General features: G+C 50.1%; 1 protein-coding gene across 3 annotated transcripts in view; it reads right to left on the bottom strand.

Annotated features, from left to right (window-relative positions):
* Positions 1-12,209: 12,209 nt before the first annotated feature.
* The window catches only part of MAP2K6 (mitogen-activated protein kinase kinase 6), a 68,536-nt gene continuing 54,948 nt past the window's right edge, over positions 12,210-25,797 (bottom strand). The window contains exons 12-13 of one of the 3 annotated variants that reach the window (XM_071451512.1): positions 22,480-24,693; positions 12,210-22,399 (exon numbers count right to left, since the gene is read on the bottom strand). In XM_071451512.1, coding sequence (XP_071307613.1) covers positions 24,616-24,693 — 78 coding nt within the window. In that variant the 3' untranslated portion in view covers positions 12,210-22,399; positions 22,480-24,615. The remainder of the gene's footprint in view (positions 22,400-22,479; positions 24,694-25,797) is intronic. The other 2 variants (XM_071451513.1, XM_071451514.1) reach the window with 2 other exon arrangements.

Below are 25,797 nucleotides of genomic sequence, written 5' to 3'. Positions count from 1 at the left end.
GGGCCCAGGGGTGACAGCAGTGCCGGGCAAGGCCGCGGCTCCAAGGAGGTGCAGGGGAAGCTCTGCAGGACATATTGGGGGCTGCAGGCTCCTTGTCCCTGAGGGCTGCTCGGGTGGCTGTGAGAGGAGCCCCTCTGTCATCACCCAGCTCCGTTTCCTCCCTTTCCTGCCCCAGCCCCATCCTGGAGCGCTGGGATCGCTGTGGAGCCGCTGCTGGCCCGGGGGCCTCTGCTCCGGGCCCTTCCAAGCACAATAAAAGCCTCGACCACCAGCCCCAGAAGTCTCTCCTAATTAAAGGCTTTAGGGATGGATGTTCCAAGAGCCGCCGAGCTCCGGTGGAAGCGGGACAATGTAAACAGCTCGGGAAACGCCTCGGGTTCCAGATGAGCTCCCCACACAAAACCCTGACCCACCAGAGCAGAGCAGAGCAGCAGGGAAGGCCGTGCATTGGCCCTTGTGCTGCTCAGACAGCAGAGAAGTGGAAAAACTCCTTCATTTCTGATTATTCCTGATCAGCAGAGGTCCAGAAATTTGGCAGCTGGGAGCTTTTTTCCCCTCAGCTTTTGTGTGTGTCTATTACTGTTATTCATTCCCCTCCTGCGGCACCAAACTCCCTGCTCTAGGATGGGTTATAACACCTAAAAAACAAAAGCTGTTCTTGCCCTGTGGGCAGCAGGGATTGGAAATATTTGATCCACCTTTTCAGTGTTGTCCAGGGATTTTCCTCTCCGAGGGAGGCTGTGCCCTTGGGCATCAGGGGCAGCCCATGACATTATCGTCCATCAGAGAACTCTGGGACTGGTTTTACACTCATTAATTAAACCCCACGTGCTGCCTGGGAGGTGGATACAGGCAATCCACCTTAAATTAACCTGGAAAAGGGGAATTGGACCTCACAGGTGCCCTTCCATTCCTGCCCAGCTCCCAGATAAACCAGGACCAGGCTGTTCATGCTGGTGCCATTCCCTCAAATCTGTCACAGACCACACAGGGGAATCAAGTGAGCAACACCAAAAAAAAAAACCCTCCTGCCTATATCCATCCTCTCCTGCTTCCCTTCTTGCTTTTCTTAGCATCCAGAAGAAAGAAAGGAAAAAAAAAATTTAAAGGCAACCTGAAACCACTCCACACTCCCAATAAGAAAATAAAAATGGATGTTGCAGGCTCATGTGTTCTATACGTTTCCAAATATTTCCATCTGCTCCTGAAATTTCCATTAGGAGTTGCCAAAAACTCTTACAGAATTGTTAACACGATGGTAAATTTAGATTCTTTTTATGGAGAGACGTTTCCCCACCCTCATAAAAGTCTGGTATCAATTTGTCCTGTCACTGATAAGCCAGAGGTATTGCTGGATTTCCCCTTTTGCTCCCTGGGATGGGCTCAGGGAAGAGAGGCAGCACCCACATTTTGGGTCTGGGTCTGTCCCCTCCATCCTTCCAAGGAAATCTCCATCCAAGGAAATTTCTTCCAAGGAAATCTCCATCCCCAGCTGCTCACCCCAGGATTGTTCTTCAGTTTGGAAGCTCCCAAAGGAAAGTTGGAGGCTGCTGAGGTGTCCTGCCCATCCACCACCCAGAGCCTGATTAAAATCTTGGTGTTAATGAGCAGGTTTCAGACCCTGATTAAAAAAATCTTGGTGTTAAGGAGCAGGTTTCAGAGCCTGATTGAAATCTTGGTGTTAATGAGCAGGTTTCAGAGCCTGATTAAAATCTGAGCAGGTTTCAGAGCCTGATGAAAATCTTGGTGTAAATGAGCAGGTTTCAGAGCCTGAATAAAATCTTGGTGTTAATGAGCAGGTTTCACTCCCAGAAGGAGTGAGGGATGACAGGACAAAGGGAATGGCTTCAGACCCACAGAGAGTAGAGTTAGATGGGATGCTGGGCAGGAATTCCTCCCTGTGAGTGTGATGAGGGGCTGGGATGGATTTCCTAGAGCTGTGGCTACCCCTGCATCCCTGGAAGTGCCTAAGACCAGGCTGGACAGGGCTTGGAGCAGCCTGGGCTGGTGGAAGGTGTGGGTGGAACTGAGTGATCTTTGTCTCTTCCAACCCAGGTGAGTCTATGAGGACAGATATGGCTCAGGGGTGATGGGAACCCCCCCAAAAAAAGCTCAGGGTGAGGTGGAGAAAGCAGAGTGAGGCCTCAGCGTGCAGGGAACGCCCTCAGGAATATTTCCAGGTGCAGTGACACATCCAGAGTTGTGTCACTGGGCTGCTTCACCAAGGGTTTGCTTCAAACACTTGTTTTTTGAGTGAAACAGGGAAACAGGGCATTGTTTCCTGTCAAAAAGGGCTTTTTTGGCCCTCTTGTGCGTGCTCCACCTGGGGAATTACCCGTGGCATCACTCAGGGCTGGCCAAGCTGTTGCTGGAGTTCTGAGGAGAGCACAGCGAGTGTTCTGCAATATTATTTTAAAGCACTCGCTCCCTGCCACCATTTAATAATAATCCTGTTCCCACAGCAGAGCAAATTAGGGCCATTTTCCAGAGGAGAGGTGAAAGATTCAGAGCCCACACAAAAAGGCAGAAAGCACCAGTCCCTCCTCTGGGATGATGTCAAGAACCTGTGGAACCTGAGCCTTCCCCAGCCTCATTTTGTTCATCCAGACAGACCCCTGTGCCTCAGGCAGGTGAAATCCCTGCTCTGCCCGAGCTCCTGGGTCACATCAGAGCCTTTTCCTGCCCTCCTGGCACAGCTGCCCCATTTCCAGGAGCATTTCTCCACATGGAAAAGGGATTTTTGTCCCCTCCCGTATTCCCAGGCTGTTGTGCCAGGCTGTCCCCTCCATCTCCCAGGATTTAAAATGCTGCCCCAGCAAAATCCCAAAAAGATGAGAAAGCCCTGCTGGAGCACCCACAGGAGTGGGATTGCTGTGTGGACACTGTGAGATGTTATAAATCATCACCTCATTAATTAATCTGAGTTTTACTCTGCCTGATCTTGCTTGAGGAAGGAGGGAGAGCTGCCACTCTGGATTCTGGCTCCTGGGGGAACAGCTCAACAGTGGGGTCAGGGAAGGGGGATTAAAATGCCTCATTTCATTTTTTTTCCACTTTCAGGATGTGTTTTGCCCATCTGCCAGCTGATTTCTCCACTCAGCTCCTGGCACCACACGAATTCCAGGGCTGGGGAGAGGCTGGGAGGGCGACAGGGAGAAAGGAGCCCTTCCCACCAAGAGCAAACCCACCTGATCTCCTCCTCGATGTTGAGTTTTATATTTTTTTGGTCAGGGTTGGGATTAAATGTGCTAGAGAGTATTTCTTGTTCAGACTTAGATATTTATTAGTTTTTATCTATATTACAGTTTCACAAATTGTGAGTTCTACAGCACTTCACTCTAACAAACTAAAAATTGAGCCCTATCTCTCTACAAGGGTTTTTAAAGATAAACTAACTAAAAAATGACACTTAAATTATTTTTACTTCTAACTTTATAACTAATTGCTTGTGGCTTGCAATGTGGACTTTTTTATCTAATTACATAATACTATCTAAACTTATGAAGAAGAAGGTGAAGAAGGAGTAGCTTCTGCCTTAAAACTTCTACCTTGCTTTACATTATATATGTAATATATATATATGTAATATATATATATTACATATATATATTATATATGTATTAATTGCTTTATATATATATATATGTATTACTTTATTCTAAAAGGTTAAACTCTAATTTTCCTGCTATGTGATATTGCACACTTCTACTTAAACTCCACACTTATAATCCCAGTTCTATCATTTAATTTTGGAAGCTTTCTCTACAGCTTCAGGTCAAATGCAGTGTTCTCTTGGGGGTCAGTGCCTGACAGCACAGAAAATCCAAAATTCCCAATAACCAGGGTTCCAACACTCCTGCCCCCTTTCCCTGCAGTCAGATTTCCCTGCCCATGGATTCCTTCTTCGAGAGCAACCTCCTCCTCCTCCTCCTCCCGGAGCTTTCAGGCAGAGGCAGCATCAGGAATAAATGTATTGCCACCTGCAGCCTGCTTGGGAAAGAGCTGCTGGAACCAGCCCTGCAGGCTGCTCTGACAACCTGCTGCCTCCAGATCCCTCGGATCTTCAGGGATCGTGGGCATCAACCCTCGTTTCAGCGTTGTAGGAGTGAATTAGTTTGTTTTATTTCTAATTTTGATCCGTGCCCAGAGATGTGAGCTCAGGGGAAACAGGGGAGTTTCCATCTGCTGATGTTATTTACAAGCTGGGGTGGTGTTATTCAAACCTCAGTGTAAAAAAATGGGGTTAAAATCTCCCTTGATTTTCATGTTCCTTTTTATTTCGTGACCAAAACTTCCCTGTTTTCAGTGTTAAATTCACCCAGGGATCCACAGCAGCCTCCTCAGCTCTGCAGAGATGGGAGTGAGTGTGTTTATATGTATTTTAAGTAATTTTACCTTTAAAAAAAGCAATGTTATGAAATATTAACAGTTAAAGTATCAGTGACTGCACTCTTAGCCAGATCTGCTTTGTTGGTTTTTTTAATACATGTAGGAAAAAAAAAAAAATCTTATTTGCCTGAAGAACACGTCAGAACTTGAACAGATGGGAGTTTTTACCAAAAGGAGACTGTTTTGTTCAGACATCATTCCCTTTCCAAAACCTCAAGTAAAGTTTTATATCTTTCAGCAAATCTTGGAGTGGGATTATAAATTCAAAATAAAAATACAGAAATTTCCTATGGTGAGCTTATAAATGCCAGTTTACAACATTTTCTGGTGTCTTAATGAGAGCCATGTGACCAAAGCTATATATTCTAGGAAATAGCCAAAAGGCACATATGCTTTTACAAGCCCATTTTTAAATGTAGAGGACTGATTTTCACAGTTTTAACACAAGAGGTTATTATCCTTTTTTAATTAAAAAATTACTGGGTTATTTTATTTTTTTTTCCATTTTCAACAAGCTCTGCACTGCTGGAGAGAATCAAGTCCTGTCTCCAGAGACCCAGTGCAGTGCAGGGATGTTGATATTCCCCTGGCATATCCCAAAATCCCAAAGTCATCTATTTTCCATGCTGATTTACCCTTGGCAGCTCCCAAAATCCCAAAGTCACCCATTTTCCATGCTGATTTATCCCTGGCAAATCCCAAAAAATGTCACCCATTTTCACAGCTCCCAAAATCTCAGTGTCACCCATTTTCCATGCTGATTTATCCCTGCCAAATCCCAAAAAATGTCACCCATTTTCACAGCTCTGAAAATCCCAAAGTCACCCATTTTCCATGCTGATATTCCTCTGGCAGATCCCAAAATCCCAAAGTCACCCATTTTCCATGCTGATATTCCCCTGCCAGCTCCCAAAATCTCAGTGTCACCCATTTTCCATGCTGATTTATCCCTGGAAGATCCCAAAAAATGTCACCCATTTTCACAGCTCCCAAAATCCCAAAGTCACCCATTTTCCATGCTGATATTCCCCTTCCAGCTCCCAAAATCTCAGTGTCACCCATTTTTCATGCTGATATTCCTCTGGCAGATACCAAAATCCCAAAGTCACCCATTTTCCATGCTGATATTCCCCTTCCAGCTCCCAAAATCTCAGTGTCACCCATTTTCCATGCTGCTATTCCTCTGGCATATCCCAAAATCCCAAAGTCATCAATTTTCCATGCTGATGTTCCCCTGGCAGATCCCAAAATCCCAAAGTCACCCATTTTCCATGCTGATTTATCCCTGGCAGATCCCCAAAAATGTCACCCATTTTCACAGCTCCCAAAATCTCAGTGTCACCCATTTTCCATGCTGATATTCCTCTGGCACCTCTCAAAATCCCAAAGTCACCCATTTTCCATGCTGATATTCCCCTGCCAGCTCCCAAAATCTCAGTGTCACCCATTTTCCATGCTGCTATTCCTCTGGCATATCCCAAAATCCCAAAGTCATCCATTTTCCATGCTGATGTTCCCCTGGCAGATCCCAAAAACATCACCCATTTTCCCCTCAGTGTCGCTTCGGTTGTGTGAGTGTAGCACCCATGATGCTTTCACACTGCAGCATCATTAAACCACATTTATTTTACTTAAACCCTGCAAAATAGGACAGTGACCCTAATGGCACATAATGGTGTCAGTGGGGGAAGGGGGCTGTTCCTGAACCTCTCCAGCTGAAAATTGTCAGGTTTGGTGCCACAGCAGGGCTGAGCTCTCTGCTCCTCACAGCCCCAGCCCCATTTCTGCTGTCAATAGGGATGTTTGTCCCGATTGAATGCCCCGTGATGGGTTGTAGCCTCCAGGCATCCTCCCCTCTCATCCCCAGCTCCTGAAAAACGCAGATGAGGCCAGGCACTAAAAGGGTGAGAGGCTCCTCGGGCTCCCTGTGGTTGGAGTTCTGGCTGCTGAGAATTTTGGAGTTTCTGTGCTGCCAGGCACTGACCCCCAAGAGAACACTGCACTGACCTGAGGCTGTGGAGAAGCTTCCAGAATGGAATGGCAGAACTGGGATTGTGGGTGTGGAGTTTGGATGGAAGTGTGTGATATCACAGGGTGGAAAATCAGAGTTTAAGGGTTTAGGATTCAGTAATAGATATGGGGCAAGATGGAGGTTTTAGGGTGGGCGCTGCTCCTTCTTCTTCACCTTCTTCTTCCTTCTCCTTCACCTTCTTCTTCCTTCTTCTTCCCCTTCTTCCTTCTCCTTCACCTTCTTCTTCCTTCTTCTTCACCTTCTCCTTCACCTTCTTCTTCCCCTTCTTCCTTCTCCTTCACCTTCTGCCTTCTCCATGGGTTTGGGTGGTTTCGTGTAATTGGACAGAAAAGTCCACATTTTGGACTTTGAGTGATCAGTTATTGGGTTAAAAGTGAAAATAATATAGGTGTCATTTCTTAATTGGATAATTCGGCCTTAAAAGACCTTGTAGCAAAAGATTTTGGCCATTTTGTGTCTTGTTGGTGAAGAATTGCAGAACTCACTGCAGTGAGACTGTAACCAACACCCTGTAATATTTCCAGTGGAGCTTCCAGGGCACATGGGGCACACCCCAGAGGGGTCCCAGGGGGATTCTTTGTCTGTATGTCCTAAATGTCATCTCCAGGTTCAACTAAACCCATCAGCTGCCAGCACTGAGGCTGAGCAAGGAGGAAACTCACTGGGCCAGGGTCAGCAGAGGTGCAGGGATGTCCCTCAGCCCAGGATGGCTCCTTGCTGGACTGGTTCTGACTGGGATGGAGTTGATTTTCTTCCCAGTGGCCACTGTGGGGCTGTGTTTGGGGTTTGTGCTGAACACAGGGTTGACAACCTGGGGATGTTTTTGTTATTGTTGAGCTGTGCTTGCACAGTCAAGGCTTTTTCTGCTCCTCACCCCTCCAGTGAGGGCACAAGGAGCTGGGAAGGGACACAGCCAGGACAGCTGACCCCAAGTGACCCCAGGGACACCCCAGGCCACCCATGTCAGGCTCAGGGGACAAAGGAGGAGGAAAGGGAGGACATTTGGAGTGGTGGCCTTTGTCCTCCCTGCTGTCCTGGGGATGGCTGAGCCCCTGCCTGTCATGGGAAGTGGGGAAGGAATTCCTTGTTCTGCTTTGTTTGCATGTGTGGCTTTTGCTCTAATTATTAATCTGTCTTTATCTCAGCCCAAGAGTTTTCTCAGTTTTACCCCTCTGGCTCTCTCTCTCTGTGGGGCTGAACTGCTGGGGCTGGGGTTAAACCACCACATCTGGAATGGAGCCACAGCTGGAATCTCTGCTGGCACATGGAGCCTCCGAGTGGACCACGAGATCAGCACGTGACCCCCAGACTGTCCATAGGAGCCCTCAGTGGCACCAATTTAATCATTAAATATTTGCATGTTTCCAATTAAAACGGAGCCCAGGAGACTCTGCAAGCCTGGGATGGGCCATGGATGTGTCCTGTGCTCTCCCCCAGGACTGCCTGCTGGGCCAGGGAAGCTCTGGCTGTGCAAGAGTTAAGGGCTGGGGGCTGGGAATTAATTAACATCTTCCATCTTCATCTGATCTCAGGTGGATACTTAATGTTTTTGTCTGCAGAGGTTTATTTTCCTCCAGATTGATTGGATGAATTGTGTTCCCAGAGATCAGAGAGTTCAGATGGCAGAGGATCCTCTTACCAGAAGATGAAAGCCAACATAATCAACTGCACAACTTCAAAACATGCAGCTTGTTCTTGTTGGCTGTGCCTAAGTTTTCCCTGCAGAGAAGCTGTCGACAATGATTTGATATCAATCCAGTAACAATCCCTGGTTTCTAATAATAATTTGCACTTCAGTAGAAATGTTCATGTGAGGCTCTGAGAGCATTTAGCAGATGGTCATTAGTGAAGCTCCCCAGTTCTCCTGTGAGGAAGAGATAACAATTACCAGCCTTGTTTTACAGATGGTGACACTGAGGTGAGGCACTGAAAGGTGAAATAACTCTCCTAATTTTCCATAATGAGCCAGTGGCAACAGATCCATGAATGAAGCCCAGGCATCCTGCTGCGATTACTCCACAAACCCTATATCCTTATCTTTCACAGGAAAACGTGGTCAAAGAGATGAGCCTGGAAAGCAAAAAGCAAATGACTCAAAGGCAGGATTCATGACACATTTCTGGAAATAAGGAATTAGGTCTGGGTCAATAAATAACTGGGAAACCAGGGGGACGCAATCCGAGAGGCATGTGAAACGGGGATGGATGGAAAAGAAAGAAGATAATGGAAGGGAGGGGAAGGAAAACAGAGCAGCTCTGACTTTTTATTTCCACTCTTGGTTTCAATCAGCCTTGTAAAATTAAAGGTTAGGCTCTGAGAGAAAGGAGAAAGCTCCATCTGCTCCCGTGGGGATTCATCCAATGGGTGAGGCTTCAAACTGCCTGCAACAAAAACCCCTGATGGCTCCTTACCCTGCAGCCAGGTGCCAGCTGCGGGGACACTGCTTGTGTTTGGGTACCTCAGAGGCCATGGGGAAGGCAGGGAAACGGGGCTGGAGCTCTGGGAACAGCAGCTGGAGCTCTGGGAACACCGTCTGGAGCTCTGGGAAGAGCGGCTCTGCCCTGCGGCATCACCCACCAAACCGCGGCGGGGCTGGAGAGCGCTGCGGGCTCAGCCTGGCTGGAGGTGCAAGGGCTGGAGCTCTGGGGCTAATTTTAGCTTCCACCTGCACTGGTTTTGCCTTTCTCACCCAGCAGGGCTGCCCTGCCAGCGCTGAGGGACTGGCTGGTGCCCCGAGCCGCCCCGCACGCAGCGCGCGCACGCCGAGGGAACACGGCCCGGCCGTGCAGTTTATAAAACAGCCAAGTGGAAGCCAAAAGACTTGAGTCTAATCCCTCCAGTTAAGTCATCTAGATTCCTTCTCGCCACCAGCCATCTGATCTCAATCAGCAAATCTTGGCCTTCCTCTCCTGACCCAGCCGAGCACGGAGCTGAGGCCTGAAGTAATCTGCATGCAAAATGCTTTAGTAATGATTCCTGCAGGAGGGGCTGCTTTGATTGTTATTTCCCAAAAGCCCTCCGATATGAAAGGGGCAGGCAAACAACAAAGGTGGCTTGGTAATGTTTGCCATCAATAATTTGTCAATGCTTTGTAATGTTCCTCCATTTATTTTCAGTGCCTGTGGTTAATAGAAGCCTATTGAAAGAGACCTATTTATATGCATGCCTTAAAGGCAATCACTGGGTATTAAATGGGATGTGCTTTTAGTCTCAAGATGCTTCCAAGTGTCTATTAGTAAGATTCAGCAAGTAAATGAAACAGAATTAAACATCTGTGTGTTTAACATCAATAAACTGCATCACCTTTGGGTGCAGTGTATGCTTCAAAAACATTGCAAGATCTTCACAGATTTATGAACTCACAGAATGGTTTGGGTCAGGAGGGACCTTAAAGATCATCCAGTCCAGGGACACCTTCCACTATCCCATGTGGCTCCCAGCCCCATCCAACCTGGCCTTGGGCACTTCCAGGGATCCAGGGACAGCTGCTGTGGTACCCTGTGCCAGGGCCTGCCCACCCTCACAGGGAACAATTCCTTCCCAATACCCTACTCTCTGTGAGTCTGAAGCCATTCCCACTTGTCTCATCATGATTATATTGATTTCACCATCACTCCCAGCACCAGAGAGCCAGAACTGGAACCAAAATTGTGTTGGGAGTGATAACACCAGGAAAATTTGGGAGAGCAGCAGCGATGTCTGACAGGCAAGATCTTGACTGGAAAGAGTTGGAGAACCTCAACCACGAGCACAACCATGGCTGCTCCTGTTGCAGGTGCCCCTCAGGGGCACAAGAGCTTGGTGGAAGCTGCTCAAAGGCAGCTGGTTGGTGTGGGAATGGGATGGGGATTCTGGAATGCTCATTGGCATATCTGCACTTTGGAGGCCAATCCTAGTGCCCATCCAGGGGGGCTCCCAAAGGAGAGGAAAAAAGATGAAGAAGGGCAGCTCAATTCAGCCCCAAGGACCCCAACTTTCCCTCTTCTCTTCCTCACACCTCAACTTTCCCTGTCCTTTTCCTCACTTCCCTGTGATATTAGCTGGGATAACACAGGAATGACTTCACAATTTCATACATGGAGCAGGCAGGGGAGGCAGAGGAAACAGGATCTGCCATTTTCAACCCAGATAATTACATTACAAAGCCCAGCACAGTTTTTATTATTGTGCCGTGTTCAATCAACCTCCATCCCAAAGGTGCACACAGATCTCAGGCTATTCCAGGCCTTGGCAGCTGCTTCGCTGTACTTGCTCCTTTTTATTTATTTTTATTTTTTTTTCATCTTGGGGCTTTTAAAATTGATGGGAGGCTGAAGGCAAGAGCTGATGCATTGTAGATGACAACAAAAGAGGCTCCATAAAATTGCTTTTGGCATCTCGTGTGCGTTCCGTCTACATCTTATAAATTACTGCTGCATTACAGCGATAAAAATAGGTTAGTATTTGGAATTGATTACAGTGAGATAAAGCCCTAATAAAAAAAAAAAAAAGCACTGATGCATAAATATTCCGAGCATACAGGGGTAATTTGATTTGATAAAATAAAAATATGGCTCTTAATTTCTTCCTTTTAAACAGAACACACACGCACGTGCAGCGCAGGGAGAGCTTCAGCAGCTGTTCAGTTTAGGATTCTCAGAAATGGGTCTGTGCCTCTTGCAGCTCTTCCCTTCAGACATTTTTATGGCAATCTCTGCATCACCAGCATTCCCACTGCTGGGTTATAATATTCCTGCTGCAATCCCAAAGTGTTCAGCCCAGGCATCCGTGCTTCTTCCAGGTGGCAAACATTGATTTTCCTCACACCTCAATTTTTCCTGTTCTCTTCCTCACTTCCGTGTGATGTTAGGAATTACTTCACAATTTCATACATGAGACAGGCAGGGGAAGCAGAGGGAACAGCATCTGCTATTTCATCAACCCAAATAATTGCATTACAAAGCTGCATTTCAAACCTGTGCCCCTCAAAGCTTTTCATTAACCAGGCTGGGTCTCTGGAGTTCGCTGCGCAGCACATCAGCTCTGCAGCCAGTGCTCTCGCCCTCACTGGGACTGCAGGATCAGCAGAGGGAGCTGGGATATTGTTTTCTGCAGTTCTAACATAAATGGAAGGATAATTTTATTTACAGGAGGAGGAGGGAAGCAGCGATTCATGTTTCAGCACGACCAGCCCAACACGCTCCACTCCAGCACAGCGGTTTGGCTCACACAATGAACTCAGGGTGAACACTGGCCCTGCATCAGGACAAAAGGACAAAGAGTGGCCTGAGAGCCACCCTGGGAAGAACGGCAGGTAACAGAGATGAGGCTGGCAGGGCAGTGCAGAAACACAGCAAAGCAGCACATCTGTCCTGCAGCCCAGCCCGGCACCCGGCCCTTGGCCACATTGCCAGGAGGTGCTGAGCCTCCACCCAGCAGAGCCCAGCCTGGATCAATGCTGGGCACGGGGCTGGGTCCCCTGGAGCCCCTGGAAAAGCTGATTTTGGGGAGGGCTGGGGGCAGGAAGGCGCTGCTGCCGTCCCTGCGGGCCGTGCCTTTGATGTGGGCTGGACGGGATGTGGCTGCGCCTGCCCCCGCCAGCCCGAGCAGGGAAAGGGAAACCAGCGCTGACAATTATCCCTGTCGAGCAGCTTGAGCATTCCTGAGCTCTCAGTAATGTATGATAAGCTGTTGGGAGTAAGATGATCCCCAAAAACCTCCCATGGGAATGGCAAAAGCAGCCCAAAGCGTGTCCTGACACAACTGGTAACACTTCCACTGAGGGAAACACAGGTAGGCTGAGAGAATGTTACTTTTAAATTTCATTTATTTATTTTTGTGTACATTTCCCGTAATTCGACTGACATACCATTGCTATAAAGATGCCCTGCTCTTTGAATATTTCCATCCAAGACCACTAGTTTCAAGTGTGGTTATGAAAAGTCACGGCAAACATATGACTGGAAAGAGGTGGTTGGTTTTTGACTTCCAGGCAGTTGTTTGAAGCATTTCAGAGATGCACACGATATTCAGCAGAACACACGCACGCACAGCGCTGGCTGACACACGCACACACGCACACACACATCTGGAAAACTGTTACAGTGGTTGAAGTCTCCAAAAAGGTGAACTGTCCCCTCTCAGCAGCAGTGATAAATCTCTGAGTATCCTGAGAAATCAAATCAAAGCACAGTAAAGAGGAGTAACTTACCCCATCAGCAGGGTTTGGGGTTGGTTGGGTTGGTTTTTTTTGTTTTTTTTTTTAAAGCCAAATGTATTTTGCCAATCTGATTGAAGTGAAGAAAGGAAAGGGAAGAAAGAATCTGTGGCAGTGAAGGTCAAAGAATACCAGTTCAGCACGGATCCTGAAAGCATCTCATTAAAACAACAACATGGAGTAAAAGCCTCTCAAACTTTACACACAGTCCCACTGTCACTGTGCTAGCCCTGCCCATCCCCAGAGCACCAGGAACAGCAGAGATGGGTGAAGGCAGCACAGGGACGTGTTGCAGGTGGAGCCAGGGGGAGGGGACGTGCAGGTGGGCAGCCAGGTGACCTCAGAAGGGCTCTGGGGACAGGGACAAGCAGTGAGCCTGGCAGTGCCTGACTGGTGGGACTTGGCAGCATCTGCACCTGGCTGGGAATGGGAGCTCAGAGCACCCACCCCGCCCAGGGCAGCTCCAAACCATGGGCAAAGCCCACAGGACACTGCCAACCAGCCAGTGCCACCCACAGCCCTGCCAGTGCCACTCACAGCCCTGCCAGTGCCACCCACAGCCCAGCCAGTGCCACTCACAGCCCTGCCAGTGCCACCTCATAGCTCTGCCAGTGCCACCCACAGCCCAGCCAGTGCCACCTCATAGCTCTGCCAGTGCCACCCACAGCCCTGCCAGTGCCACCCACAGCCCTGCCAGTGCCACTCAGAGCCCTGCCAGTGCCACTCACAGCCCTGCCAGTGCCACCCACAGCCCTGCCAGTGCCACCTCATAGCTCTGCCAGTGCCACTCACAGCCCTGCCAGTGCCACCTCATAGCTCTGCCAGTGCCACTCACAGCCCTGCCAGTGCCACCTCATAGCTCTGCCAGTGCCACTCACAGCCCTGCCAGTGCCACCCACAACCCTGCCAGTGCCACTCACAGCCCTGCCAGTGCCACCCACAGCCCTGCCAGTGCCACCCACAGCCCTGCCAGTGCCACTCACAGCCCAGCCAGTGCCACTCACAGCCCAGCCAGTGCCACCTCACAGCCCTGCCAGTGCCACCCACAGCCCTGCCAGTGCCACCTCATAGCTCTGCCAGTGCCACCCACAGCCCTGCCAGTGCCACTCACAGCCCTGCCAGTGCCACCTCACAGCCCTGCCAGTGCCACCCACAGCCCTGCCAGTGCCACCTCACCCCCTCCAAGCTGCTCTGGCTGGCCAAGCACCCTCCCCAAGGCTGTGACTCGGGTGCTGCCCCAGGCTGTGGTGGTTTGGATTCTCACAAGGAAAGAGCTCCCTCCACAAGGCTGAAAACTGAAAATCACCCACGTTGCTCTGTGCTGCCTTTAAGCCAGCACCACCTCTGCCCTCGCTCCCTGCCTGCACCCCAGGGCTCTCCTGAGGGGCTGGAGCTGCCCTGGGCCCTGGCTGACAGAGGGGTTGTGTGAGGTGACAGAGCCCTGCAGAGGAAACCAGCAAAGCCTGAGACAACACAAACAAACACCAAGCAATTAAAAGAAGGATGGGAGATGTGGTCTTGATGTACTTCTGCCAAGAAATAAATATTTTACGCTGCCTTTTTTCTTTTTTTTTGTTTTTTTCTAAAAGCACTTGCATTGTGTTTTTGTAAATCTCAAAATGGTTGAGTTACTCCCTGCACACCAAGCACAACACACACACACACACACACCACACACACCTCTCACACCTCTCACACCCTCTAATGCACACAATTCCAGCTTTGTAGAGCTACTGGATTTACTTTGAGACAAGTTTCTTGTGCATTTGGACAATTTACTTTGAGACAAGTTATTTGCAAGAAGGCAAAGTTCATGCATGGCTTTGACAGCTCCACTTTCTCATAAATGGTTTTTGAAAAGCAGAAAGCAAATGAGGGCCAAAGCTCCATTTAAAGTTCACCTCGGATGCCTGAAAAGCATTTATACCCACATCCTTCTGAGGTCCCTGCTTTATGAACTTCTAATCAATTCCACATTCTGCTACCCAACGTTTCTTATACGTTGGGGAAAGAAAACAAACCAGAGAAGCAGCGTGAGCTGTCTGAAAACAGCTGCACCAGGGAAGGGCTTGAGTCACCTCCCTGGAAGGGCTTAGAGTGTGGGCATGTGGCACTTGGGGACATGGGTTAGTGGTGGCCTTGGCAGTGCTGAGTTTTTGGTTGGACTCGATGATTTTCAAGGTTTTTCTACCCTAAATGACTCTGTGGTTCTCTGATTCTGTTATTGTTTAGCAGAAAGGCTGGGGAGGCTTTGGAAGCACCTTTCCAAGGGGAGAAAGGGAATAAAAAGAACAAAAACCTGATGGGTTTTGAGCCCCCAGTCCTGATTCTCTCCCACATTTCAGGGGTTCCCCTCGACATCCCCTGGAGAATAAGAAGCTGCAGATGAATTGCTGGGTTATTCCTGCAGGACCAGGTGTCCTCCATGCCACAGGTGGCACCTGGCTGTCCCCAGCCCTGCCTTGGCCCATCCTGAGCACCCAGGGCTCAGCAAACTCCATGGAAATCTGACAGAGAAAAGCCTGGCACGAGCCTTGGACAAACCAAGTTTGTCATCAGCCAGATTTTGATTTCCAGGTGGAAAGTGGTTGTTTTGTCAGAATTCAGGGTGGTTTTAATGATGGGACACAGAGCATTTTACCAGCTAAACTGAACCCTGGTGCTACTCAATCCCCTCCCAAAGGAACAAGAAACCCACCTCATTCTTCTCTCCTAAAAATATAAAAGTGAGCAGGTTTCTCCAGAAGCCCCCAAGATGTTAAAAGAAAACTCAAAAAAAAAAATTACAATTTTTTAAAACCAAGATTCCTTATCCCCATCCCTAATTCTAGAGCAAACCAGGACACTAAAAGAAAAATCATCTAAGTTGCTATAAATATAATTTAAAATCATAATTAGGTGTCTACTGCCATCCCAGCTGGTAGGAGAAACCACAGGGATTCCACATGGCTCGAGGGCAGGCTGGGAGATACCTTCAGCACCTCTTGGATAGTACCAGAAAGGGATAAATAATAAATAAGAAGAACATGAGAAAGAATATCAGCCTTCCACAGGGATGGAAAAGCAGAGACTTTCACAGTTAAGCAACCAAATGATGTTACTGTAAAAAAAAAAAAATCCTAAAAATAAAGTAAAAAAGGACTTGCATTACAGCAAGCTGGAAAGTCTTCTCCTTCCTAACATGCTCATGTGCCCTCTTCAACACCAGAGACCACTGAGATCTGGATGCTTTTCCATTTTTTTGCTCATTTTTTGGTGTTTGGGGGTTTTTTTCCCAGCCAAAATGATGTAGAAATATTCTTGTTACAGGTTTCCCACCATCTCCAGAAAAAGCAGACTTCACACCTTAAGACAGAAAGTCTAGAAATCCCATACATTGATGCTAAACATGGATCTTTGCCAATAAAACTGTAAATCCTTAAATTGAAGATTTTGGACAATTTTACAGAGTTGTTTAGGTTTTTTTTTTTTCCTGCAAGAAATGACAAATTTTACTCCAACACATTTCCAGCTTACAAGAAGCTCCATTTAGCAGCTTCCCCTCGTTGTATTGCTATTAAAAAATGCAGAATTCCAGCTCTTTTGGATGTTGTGACTATTTCCAGCAGCCCCTGGCACAGGGACAGCTCTCACCAAGCACAAACCACTGGATTCACCAAAATAAAAACAGCGGCCGAGCCCTGGAAATTCACTTTACACATGGATTTTAAAGGGAAAATTCAAAGTCAAATCCTGGCTTGGGGGATATTGGATGTTGAGCCCCAGCCTGCAAGAAGCCCCCCAGAAGGCACAGTCCATGCTGTAGGTGTTTATGCAGGATTTGGGACTAAATTTGGGCTCAAAATGGATGGAGAGCTCTGCAGCTGTACCTGGATTTGGGAAGATTCGATCCTGGCTCAACAGCTGTGACAGAGACTGGGATTTATCTTTAAACACACCTTTTTTGGCTTTTACCAGGCACTTAATCCACATTTCTTCACCCTGGCTGTGCAAATCAAGGACACCTGGCCCTTCCTGACTTTTCACAGTATCCACCCTGAATAAAAAAAAACCAAACCATAAAAATGCTGAAGGTTTTTGGGTGTTCTGGGACACCCCGAGACAGCTGAATGTTCTCTCCTAGAGGGAAAAATCCCGAGATATGGCAGAACCCAACACCTCCATCCCACAATTCCTGGGGAAATGTGTCTGTGTGAGCGTTTGGAGGCCATGGATACTCCAGGCTGCTCTTCCAGCCTCCAGACATTGGCCCCTCTCACTGAATTTATCTCCATCCACCTCCTGGAACAGCTTGGTGCGTCAGGTCACAGCCTTTTGGAAAGATCACGGCCTGCTCTCATTATTTCCTCAAAAACAATCATTATCTAGGGGCAAAACCAGACTGAATTCAAGCCTGAGCTGGCCTGAATTATTCCTGGAAGATAAACCAAGCAGCAGCTTTCCTGATGGGTTCAGGAATACTTTGGGGTGTGTTTAGTCTTGATTCAAAAATTACACCACGGCGAGTTTCCTGGATTTAGCTAAGCCCAAAAGCGAAAGTAACAGATCAAAATACTCCAAAATCCAACTCCTAGGAAGGGTTTTCAGGTCTGGCTAACACCAGGCAGCTTTGGAAATGGCCAGAGGATGTCTGAGCTTTTAAGATTTCCATCTCCACTTCCAAACTTCTCCCGGTTTATCCCCGCAGAACCTCGCGGCCGCTGGACGCTCGCCCCGTCCTCCCAACACCAGGAGCCTCCCAAGGAAGGGACTGTGGCTCCTGCTGGCTGCTGGCTGGGCTCAGCCACCTCAGAGCAGGGCTGCTGCAGCTCCAGAGCTGCCCAGCATCCCCAAAGGGCAGCAAACAAACCCCTGCAGGGTGGCTGTGCAGCTGATTCCCAGCTGGGGAATGAGGGAGCGGGGAGCTGGAGGGGACAGGCAGCTCCTTCCTCCCCCAGAGCACTCCATGGACTGCAGGCCCCTTCCCCTTCCTGCTGCCTGCCCAGGAAAATAAAAAGATGAGAAATATTTTGATGTGAAAATAAGGATATGAAGGTGCCCAGGATGTCAGGTGTCCCAGAGCTCTGCAGCATCCCAGGGCTGCTCTGAAGGACACAAATCAAGGACACCTGGCCCTTCCTGACTTTTCACAGTATCCACCCTGAAAAAAAAACCCCAAAACCATAAAAGTGCTGAAGGTTTTGGGGTGTTCTGGGACACTCTGAGATGGCTGAATGTTCTCTCCTAGAGGGAGAACCATCCCCAACCATCCTGCAGCCCCAGCTGCTCCCTGGCTGTCCCTGGGGAACTCCCTCCTCCTGCCGGCCTGAAAATGGGGATTTCCAGCACATTAAGCTGGTTGGAGACCACCTTGAAAGCTTCCCCTCTTCTCTCTCAGCTCCTGAGGCCTCCAGGCCTTTTCCCTTTTATTAAAAGGGAAAAACTCTCCAGGCTTTTCCCTTTTTTTAAGGCCACACAGCAGCAGCAGCAGCAGCAGCAGCAGCGTGCCTTGGGTCACCTGCAGGTTCTCCCCTGTGGGCTTCTTTTGGGTTTTAGGTTTTTTAGGTTTTACTCTGGGGATGAGTGGGACCCACAAATGTGGGTGTGAAGGAAGATGTGGGGAGGGCAAGGGCAGCCAGGCTGCTCTCAGGCTGTGTCCTGCCTCTCCTGCTGCCCCCTGGCAGACAGGACTGACAGCAGCTGCCCACAGAGCACTCACTCTGTCCCCAGGCCATTCCATCCACCCTTGAAGTTCACTGCACTCTCAGAGTCCTTTCCATTTACTCAGCAATGGAGCTTTGTGCCTGCAGCACTGCAGCAGCAGCTCCTGGCTGTGTTTATTCAGCTGCAAACACCTCAGCTCAGAGATGCAGCTTTTTCTGGCCCTATTTATTACCAAAAGCCACCGTTCTTATGGAGTGGGGTTGTGTGAAGGAGCAGAGTCCTTTCAGCCTTCAACAGAGCTGCCACTCCTCCAGCCATGAGCCAGGGGAGATCTCCCAGCTCTGCACAGCACAGGGCAAATTTCACATTCTCCATCTGCTCCAGCAAAGGCTGAGCTGAAATATTAATGAGGAGATGTGATCCCTTCTCACCAGAAACAACCTGGGTTTTATAGGCCAGAGGCCAGAGGAGCAGGAAAGCTCTGGGATCCATCCTCTGCTGCTGCTTAAGGGCTTTCAAGGAAACCAGGACACAGGGTGGGAAATGTGGACATCTGGTGTGCTCTGTGTGCTCTGCCCAGCCTTCCTCTCCCCAGGCTCAGCCCCCTCCTCTGGGCACATCCAGAGCAGAGGGGGGAGCCTGCTCTAACACCACCCACAACAACATGGCAATAAAGATTAATGAGCAAAATTGCCATTTTATGTCTAATCCGTGGGGATTTGTGCTCATTAATCTTTATTAGTGTGTAATAACTGTTTAGACACTCAGGACAGATTCTCAGCTGGACCAAACTGGCTTTACTCCAGCCAAGGCAGTGGAGCAGTGCCAGTTTACACCCTCCATGACCCCAGCTCCACATGAGCCATCCCATCTGGAGGAATCACAGCCCTGACAGTATTTCCCCAGCAGCAGGGGCACACAAGTGAAGGCAACTATTTGTCTTTCCCTGCATCCCAAAAAAAGAGAGCTGCATGTGTCCAGGAAGCTCAACAATAGACATGTCAATAAACACAAGGAAATGCAATGAAAAAGCAACAGCAACAAAAGGAACCCCAAGGAGCAGGGAAGTGGATGGTTTGAGAGGCAAGGCTGTAAGATCTGGTTTGGCAGGAGCATAACTAAGAGGGATCTTTGGCATGTGAAAGAGTGAAAGCACCAAGACAGGCCCCCAGAGTTCCTCTAACAGGAACAAGATGGAAAGGGGGGAAAAAAAATATGGAGCATCTTGGCTGGCTTTTTGGGGGGTTGTTTTGAGTAAAAAGGATTTATTAAACATGGGGGCTGGTGGGAAGCTTGTCTGAACTACAGCAGAGCAGCCACTGAAGCAATGCTGTGTTGGCCAAGCAGGATTTCCTCTTCCAGAAGGTGTAGGGAAGAAGGGAAATGTGCAGGTACACACCAGCATGGAGAAACCCCAGCTGAGGCTGTGCCCTCAGCCCCTTCCCACCTGGACAAGGTGCAGCAGGCTTGAGAATTGAGATTTTTGTTTTTTAGAGATTTTTTCAAGTAGGGACCCATCAACTCCCTCCTGCATCACACACCTGCCTCCAGACATGAAGTTCCACCTCTTCAACAAGTCAGAGTTGCCTCTTTGTCACCAGTAAACTCATCAAAAGTCAGGGAAAAGCAGAGAAATACAGTACAGAGATATCTGTGTCAAGGTTTGTACACCTGGAAGAACTCCAGGAAAGATGGGCATTGCACCCAGTGCAGCAGCATGAACCTGGTGGTTAAAAACAGCAACCACAAAATGCCCTCCAGCTCCTCTTTCAGACTGAAGGGTCCAAAGGGCTCCTGGGGACACAGAAAACATCTTTGCTACCAGTGACACCTCAGGGCTCCACCATGGCAAGGCCTGCAGCATCCTGGAGACTGCAGGGGCTGTGCAGTGAGGGGAGGAGGACGAGGAGGAGGAGGAGGAGGAGGAGGAGGAGGAGGGACATCACACCTGGGGTGCCTGGGGCTGTGGCAGCCTGGAGAGGCCCTCCCTGCCCTGCAAAGCCACAGCCCCCAGCAGCTCTGCTCTCTCTCTGCCCCCTGCCTTTGGGGCTCTTTCAGATTGATGGCATTTGAGACCTGCTTCTCTAAAAACCCCAGTGTGGGGCAATCCCAAACCCTGTGCTGGGTGAGCACACAACACCTTGGTGAAGAACATCCCTAATCCTCCATCCCTGGGCCGTTCAGGGGGCCAGGCTCTCAGGAAAGGTTTCTTGGCCAAACAAAGAACCTGAGCAGCAACCAAAGGCTTTTCATCTTGACAGAGGTGCCAATTAAACAGCAGAGAGAAGAGCCTGAGCCTCATCCTGCAGCCCAGCAGGGCTCTGAGGCACACAGGAGTGCCTGCCTCTCCTCCCTGAGCTCAGGCTTCTCTCTAAGGAATTCCTGGGTCAGGCCAAGCTTTGTGTCCACCACGAGGGAGGCAGGGACAGCTCCCCTCAGCACTGGGCACTCTCCCAGCACCTCCCACCCTCCCACAGCTCCACACTTACTCTGGGCTCACACAAACCCCTTGGAAAGGAGCAAAGGCGTGGAGCAGGAGCAGGGAAGGGGAGGGGAGGATTTGCTGAGTGCCCTATTGTAATGTCATTAAAAGCAAGGGATTAGAGCAGAAAGCAGAAAAGCAGGGCCTGTGTGGAGGCAGGGAGGAATCCTTTCAGAGGGTTACAGACAACACTGCCATTAATTCTCCATTGGAAAACGCTGGTGACATTAATATCTGCTATTAATACTGAGCCCTGACAGTGTCTCATAAATTCAACCTGTCAATTACCATGGCACTGAAATGAAGGTGCTCTGAGGTCAAGGAGATGTGGTGTCCAAATCAGACTTATATTGCAGGGGAAAAGCAGCAAAAACAATCTTGAACAAAAGCATCAGATCCATATGTAGGAAAACCAAAGGGTGGTTTTAAATGTCATGTTTTTCAAAGTGAGAATTGATGCTGGAACCAAGTCTATAAACTGGCTGGCTGGACTTTCAGCTGCAGCTGAGGACAATCAATCAAAACAGCTCTGTGACTCTGAGAAAGTGAGAGAGAGCAAAAACACACACACACACACCATGGAATATGAGAGGGCAGATCATGAGCCAGGCCAGGCCTCTTAAAATTACACTGTGAAGTAAAACATCCTTGTGTTTCACCCGCCACAAAATGTAACCTGAAAGGTTCCCCTGGGCACAGGCTGGGACGTGGAGCTTGTCCTTCCCCGAGGGCTGGGCAGGCTCCTGGGGCAGGGCTGAGCAAGGGGAACCTCCTCCCTGAAGCCCCAATGACCTGGGAATGGCACCCTGATTCCTGCCAGCCCTCTGCGAGCCCCTGCTCTGCACCAGCATGGAGAAATGCCAGAAATGCTGCCCTGCCTGTCAGTGCCAGCCCAGGGCAGGGCTGCAGCTCCCCAGGCTGTGACAGTGCCAGTGCCAGTGCCAGTGACAGTGCCAGCCCAGGGCAGGGCTGCAGCTCCCCAGGCTGTGACAGTGCCAGTGCCAGTGCCAGTGCCAGTGTCAGTGCCAGCCCAGGGCAGGGCTTCAGCTCCCCAGGCTGTGACAGTGCCAGTGACAGTGACAGTGCCAGTGTCAGACACCCCAGCCTGTGGTGGCAGTGACAGTGCCAGCCCAGGGCAGGGCTGCAGCACTCCAGGCTGTGGTGACAGTGACAGTGACAGTGACAGTGACAGTGCCAGTGCCAGTGTCAGTGCCAGCCCAGGGCAGAGCTGCAGCTCCCCAGGCTGTGGTGGCAGTGACAGTGACAGTGCCAGACACCCCAGCCTGAGGTGGCAGTGCCAGTGCCAGTGCCAGTGCCAGTACCAGCCCAGGGCAGAGCTGCAGCTCCCCAGCCTGTGACAGTGGCAGTGACAGTGCCAGACACCCCAGCCTGAGGTGGCAGTGACAGTGGCAGCCCAGGCCCTGGCAGTGTCACTCATTGTGTGCCTCTCTGAAGGGCTGGCATGTCCCCAGCACTGGAGGTGCCACCACCACCCCAGAGCCCTGCTCTGAACGCTGCCCTGCCAGGGGATCCCTTCCCAAAATCCCCTCAGGCTGTTCCGACCTGCACCAGCAGAGCCTGGAGCTGCTGCCCTGGCAGAGTGGGGTGAAATGACACCTGCACAGGGCCAGTGACACCTGCACAGGGCCAGTGACACCTGCACACATTTGGTGACATTGTGAACAGGCTGAGCACTGCAGGACGGGTGAAATGACACCTGCACAGGGCCAGTGACACCTGCACACATTTGGTGACATCCTCTACAGGGTCAGTGACATTGTGAACAGGTTCAGTGACACCTGCACACATTCAGTGACACCTGCACAGGTTCAGCACTGCAGAGCAGGGTTAAATGACACCCTGCACAGGTTCAGTGACATTGTGCACAGGTTCAGTGACACCTGCACAGGTGCAGCAGTGCAGGGCAGGGTGCAATGCCATGGCTCACAGGTGCAGCACTGCAGGGCAGGGTGTGTTTCTGCATTGCACTGCAGGCAGGGTGCAATGCCATTGCTCACAGGTGCAGCAGTGCAGGGCAGGGTGCAATGCCATGGCTCACAGGTGCAGCACTGCAGGGCAGGGTGTGTTTCTGCATTGCACTGCAGGCAGGGTGCAATGCCATTGCTCACAGGTGCAGCAGTGCAGGCAGGGTGCAATGCCATTGCTCACAGGTGCAGCAGTGCAGGGCAGGGTGCAATGCCATTGCTCACAGGTGCAGCACTGCAGGGCAGGGTGTGTTTCTGCTCACACCTGGCTCTGAGGGGCCGTGCCCCAGCCAGGGGTGGGGATGGAAGCGCGGGCAGGGGCACGAGGCACTTGTGCAGCCGCCCACAGTGCACAGGAGGCCCCAGTGCAGGGCTGGGGGAAGGAGCCAGGGCAAAGGCAGAGGAGCTCAGGCAGGTGTGGCTCAAAGCAGCATTAACCTGGAGCCAGCAGCCTCACCTGGGCTCAGCAACACTCACAGAGCCCCTGCTCACACAGTGACTGACTGCAGGGCAGAGTGACCTCCAGCTCCTGTCCCACCTCCCCAGCCTCCTTCTCCTGCCCCAGTTTGTCCCCAGGGCCTGGCCAGCAGCAGGGAGCTCCTGGGCAGGGTGGGCTGTGCTGTCCCTGCGTGGTTTCCCAGGCTGCAGCTCCCACGTGCAGCTGGGGCAGAGCCCAGTGCTGCTGGTGGAGCCCATCTGGGGCTGACACAGCCCAGCCCAAGCTCCAGCAGGGGCTCCTGGCAGCGCTGGCACTCCCAGACCCTGCGGCCAGCAGGGAGGGATCGCTGCCAAAGCAGTGCCAGGAGCCCTGGAAAGCAGCACTAAACCATCCCATCCTTCAGGTGTGTCACACCCTGTGCACCCTGTCCCACCCCAGGAGGAGACAGCAGCTCCCACTGAGGCCCAAAGCAGCTCATCCCCAGCCCAAGGGAGCCTCGGGCACTGCAATGCTGCTGGGCAGGCGGGCACGGACCAGGGCAGCCTCCTCCTCCTCCTCCTCTTTGTGCAACTTCTCTGACAACCTCCTTCCTCCCCTCCCCTTGTCCCAGGGACTCCAGAGCTCCCAGCCTGCCTCTCCAGCAGGGCAGGGGGTGGGATGGGGCTGGGAAGCACAGCTGGACTCAAGAGTGTGTGTCTGGAGGTGACACAGGGGACACCAGGGCCTTCCTCCCTGGCACAGCTCGAGCAGCTGAGCTGCAAGTCTTGCTCATCAATTCCTTTTATGATGCACATTAAATGTATTCCACAACAGGGACACTTCTCCTCTGCTCTCTCCTCCTCTCAGACCTCTTCCCCAGCAAAGCCCTACAAGTGCTGCTTGCTGTGGCCTCATTTTGCATCATCATCATCATCATCATCATCATCATCATCATCATCACCACGCACTCATCCTCATATAAAACAGAAATCTATTCCATCAAGCACTTAACATAAATATTAAAATAATGGAAGGGACAAAATATAAATCTACATACAACTTCATGACTACCATAGCACCTATTACCATGACAAAGCAAATTCTGGTTCAAGGGGAAGGGAAGGGGGATGAGGAGCAAGTTAGGAAGAGGAACCTCGACTGTCATTAAATATGTAAATCACTCATTCAAAAAAAAAATATTTTGCTGTTGTTGTTGTTTTGTTTTTCTTTTTGTTTTAAGGTTACCAACCTTATTAAAATTCATTTCCACTAACCAGCTCGTTCTATGTCACTATGGACACCAAAGAACCCTTTCAAAAAACTCGGGCGAGGCGGGGGTTTCTCAGAATAAAACCAAACCAAAGCAAAACAAAACACTTTCTGTTGGTGCTTCCATGACAAGTCCTGCCACGTGCCCCTCCCCTGCACCCACCAGTCCACAGAAGGGCAATTCTTTTCCAAGTCCAGTTCTCAGTCTCCCAGGATGAGCTTGACAAAAGAGGCGACGTCTGTCTCTTTGGATTCGTGCAGGGCGAAGAAAGGATGTTGCTGGGAAAGCAAAGAGAGAGGAAAACAGCAAAGTTTATTATTCACCACAATGAGCATAAAAGCTTTGCAGACAATCCTCTATAGACAGTGAAGAAGGTTTTGTCCTTAGCATCGTAATATTGGGTTTTTACAGCTGAGAAAATCAGGGAGCACAAGGGCTGCTCCATGGAATTGTGATGCCCCCCAGACCCTGCCTTGGCTGGCAGGGCTGAGTGGGCAGCTCTGCAAGGAAGGGGAGGCTTAGAAAACCTTCTCAATGTGCCCCAAAACACCTTCCAGCCCATGGGTACCCACCCAGCTGGAGCAGGCTGGATTCCCCCAAACCCTGTCCTGGCTGATAGAGCTCAGTGGGCAGCTCTGGAGGAAAAAAGGAGGCTTAGAAAACCCTCTCCATGTGCCCCAAAACACTCCCCAGACAGCCCATGGTTACCCATCCAGCTGGAGCAGGGCAAACCTTGCTGGCTGCAGTGGTTTTCCCTCAGCTCTGTCTGTGTATTTTTACCCTCTGGCGACTCCTGAGCCTCATTTCCTCCCTGAGCTGCCCCTCCTCAGAGCAGGAGAGGCTCCTGCACACAGGAAAGCCACCCCAACTGGAAAACCATCCCCTCTTGTGTGTTTAACTACCTCACCCTGACCAACATGGGGAGACAGCCTGCCAGAAAACCCTGCTGACATTTCAGCACCAATGGAAAAATATGGGTGAGGAGGAAAAACACAACCCAATCCCACCCAGAGCATCAAAACCCCTCTCCACCAGGACCAGAAATTCAGTTTGGTTGGTTCAGACACACACCAAGCTGAGATCCCACCTAAAAACCCCCAAAATCCTGCTTGACACCCACTGTCCTGGCAGATAATTGGATTTATTTGTATGGAGGGGGTCAGAGGGAACCAAAAGGCAGCCAGGACCCTGCAGGGCTCACAGTGATCTCTGCTCTGTACAAGGCTTTGATTTCCAGTCCTCTCATTTCGAGTCAGATTTTTAAAGGTCATTTGGGGTTTCCAGGGTTTTTCCAAGCTGCCCCTCAGCATTGGCTGTTTCCTGGCAGTGGCCAAGTGGAGGGAGAAGAAGAGCAAAGAAAAGAGATTTTTCAAGGTGGGCTT

The sequence above is a fragment of the Agelaius tricolor genome, unplaced genomic scaffold (genome assembly GCF_023055355.1).
Source record: "Agelaius tricolor isolate 1412-34295 unplaced genomic scaffold, bAgeTri1.0.p SCAF_32, whole genome shotgun sequence".
Taxonomy (NCBI): Eukaryota; Metazoa; Chordata; class Aves; order Passeriformes; family Icteridae; genus Agelaius; species Agelaius tricolor.
This window is presented reverse-complemented; position numbering and strand designations above follow the sequence as displayed.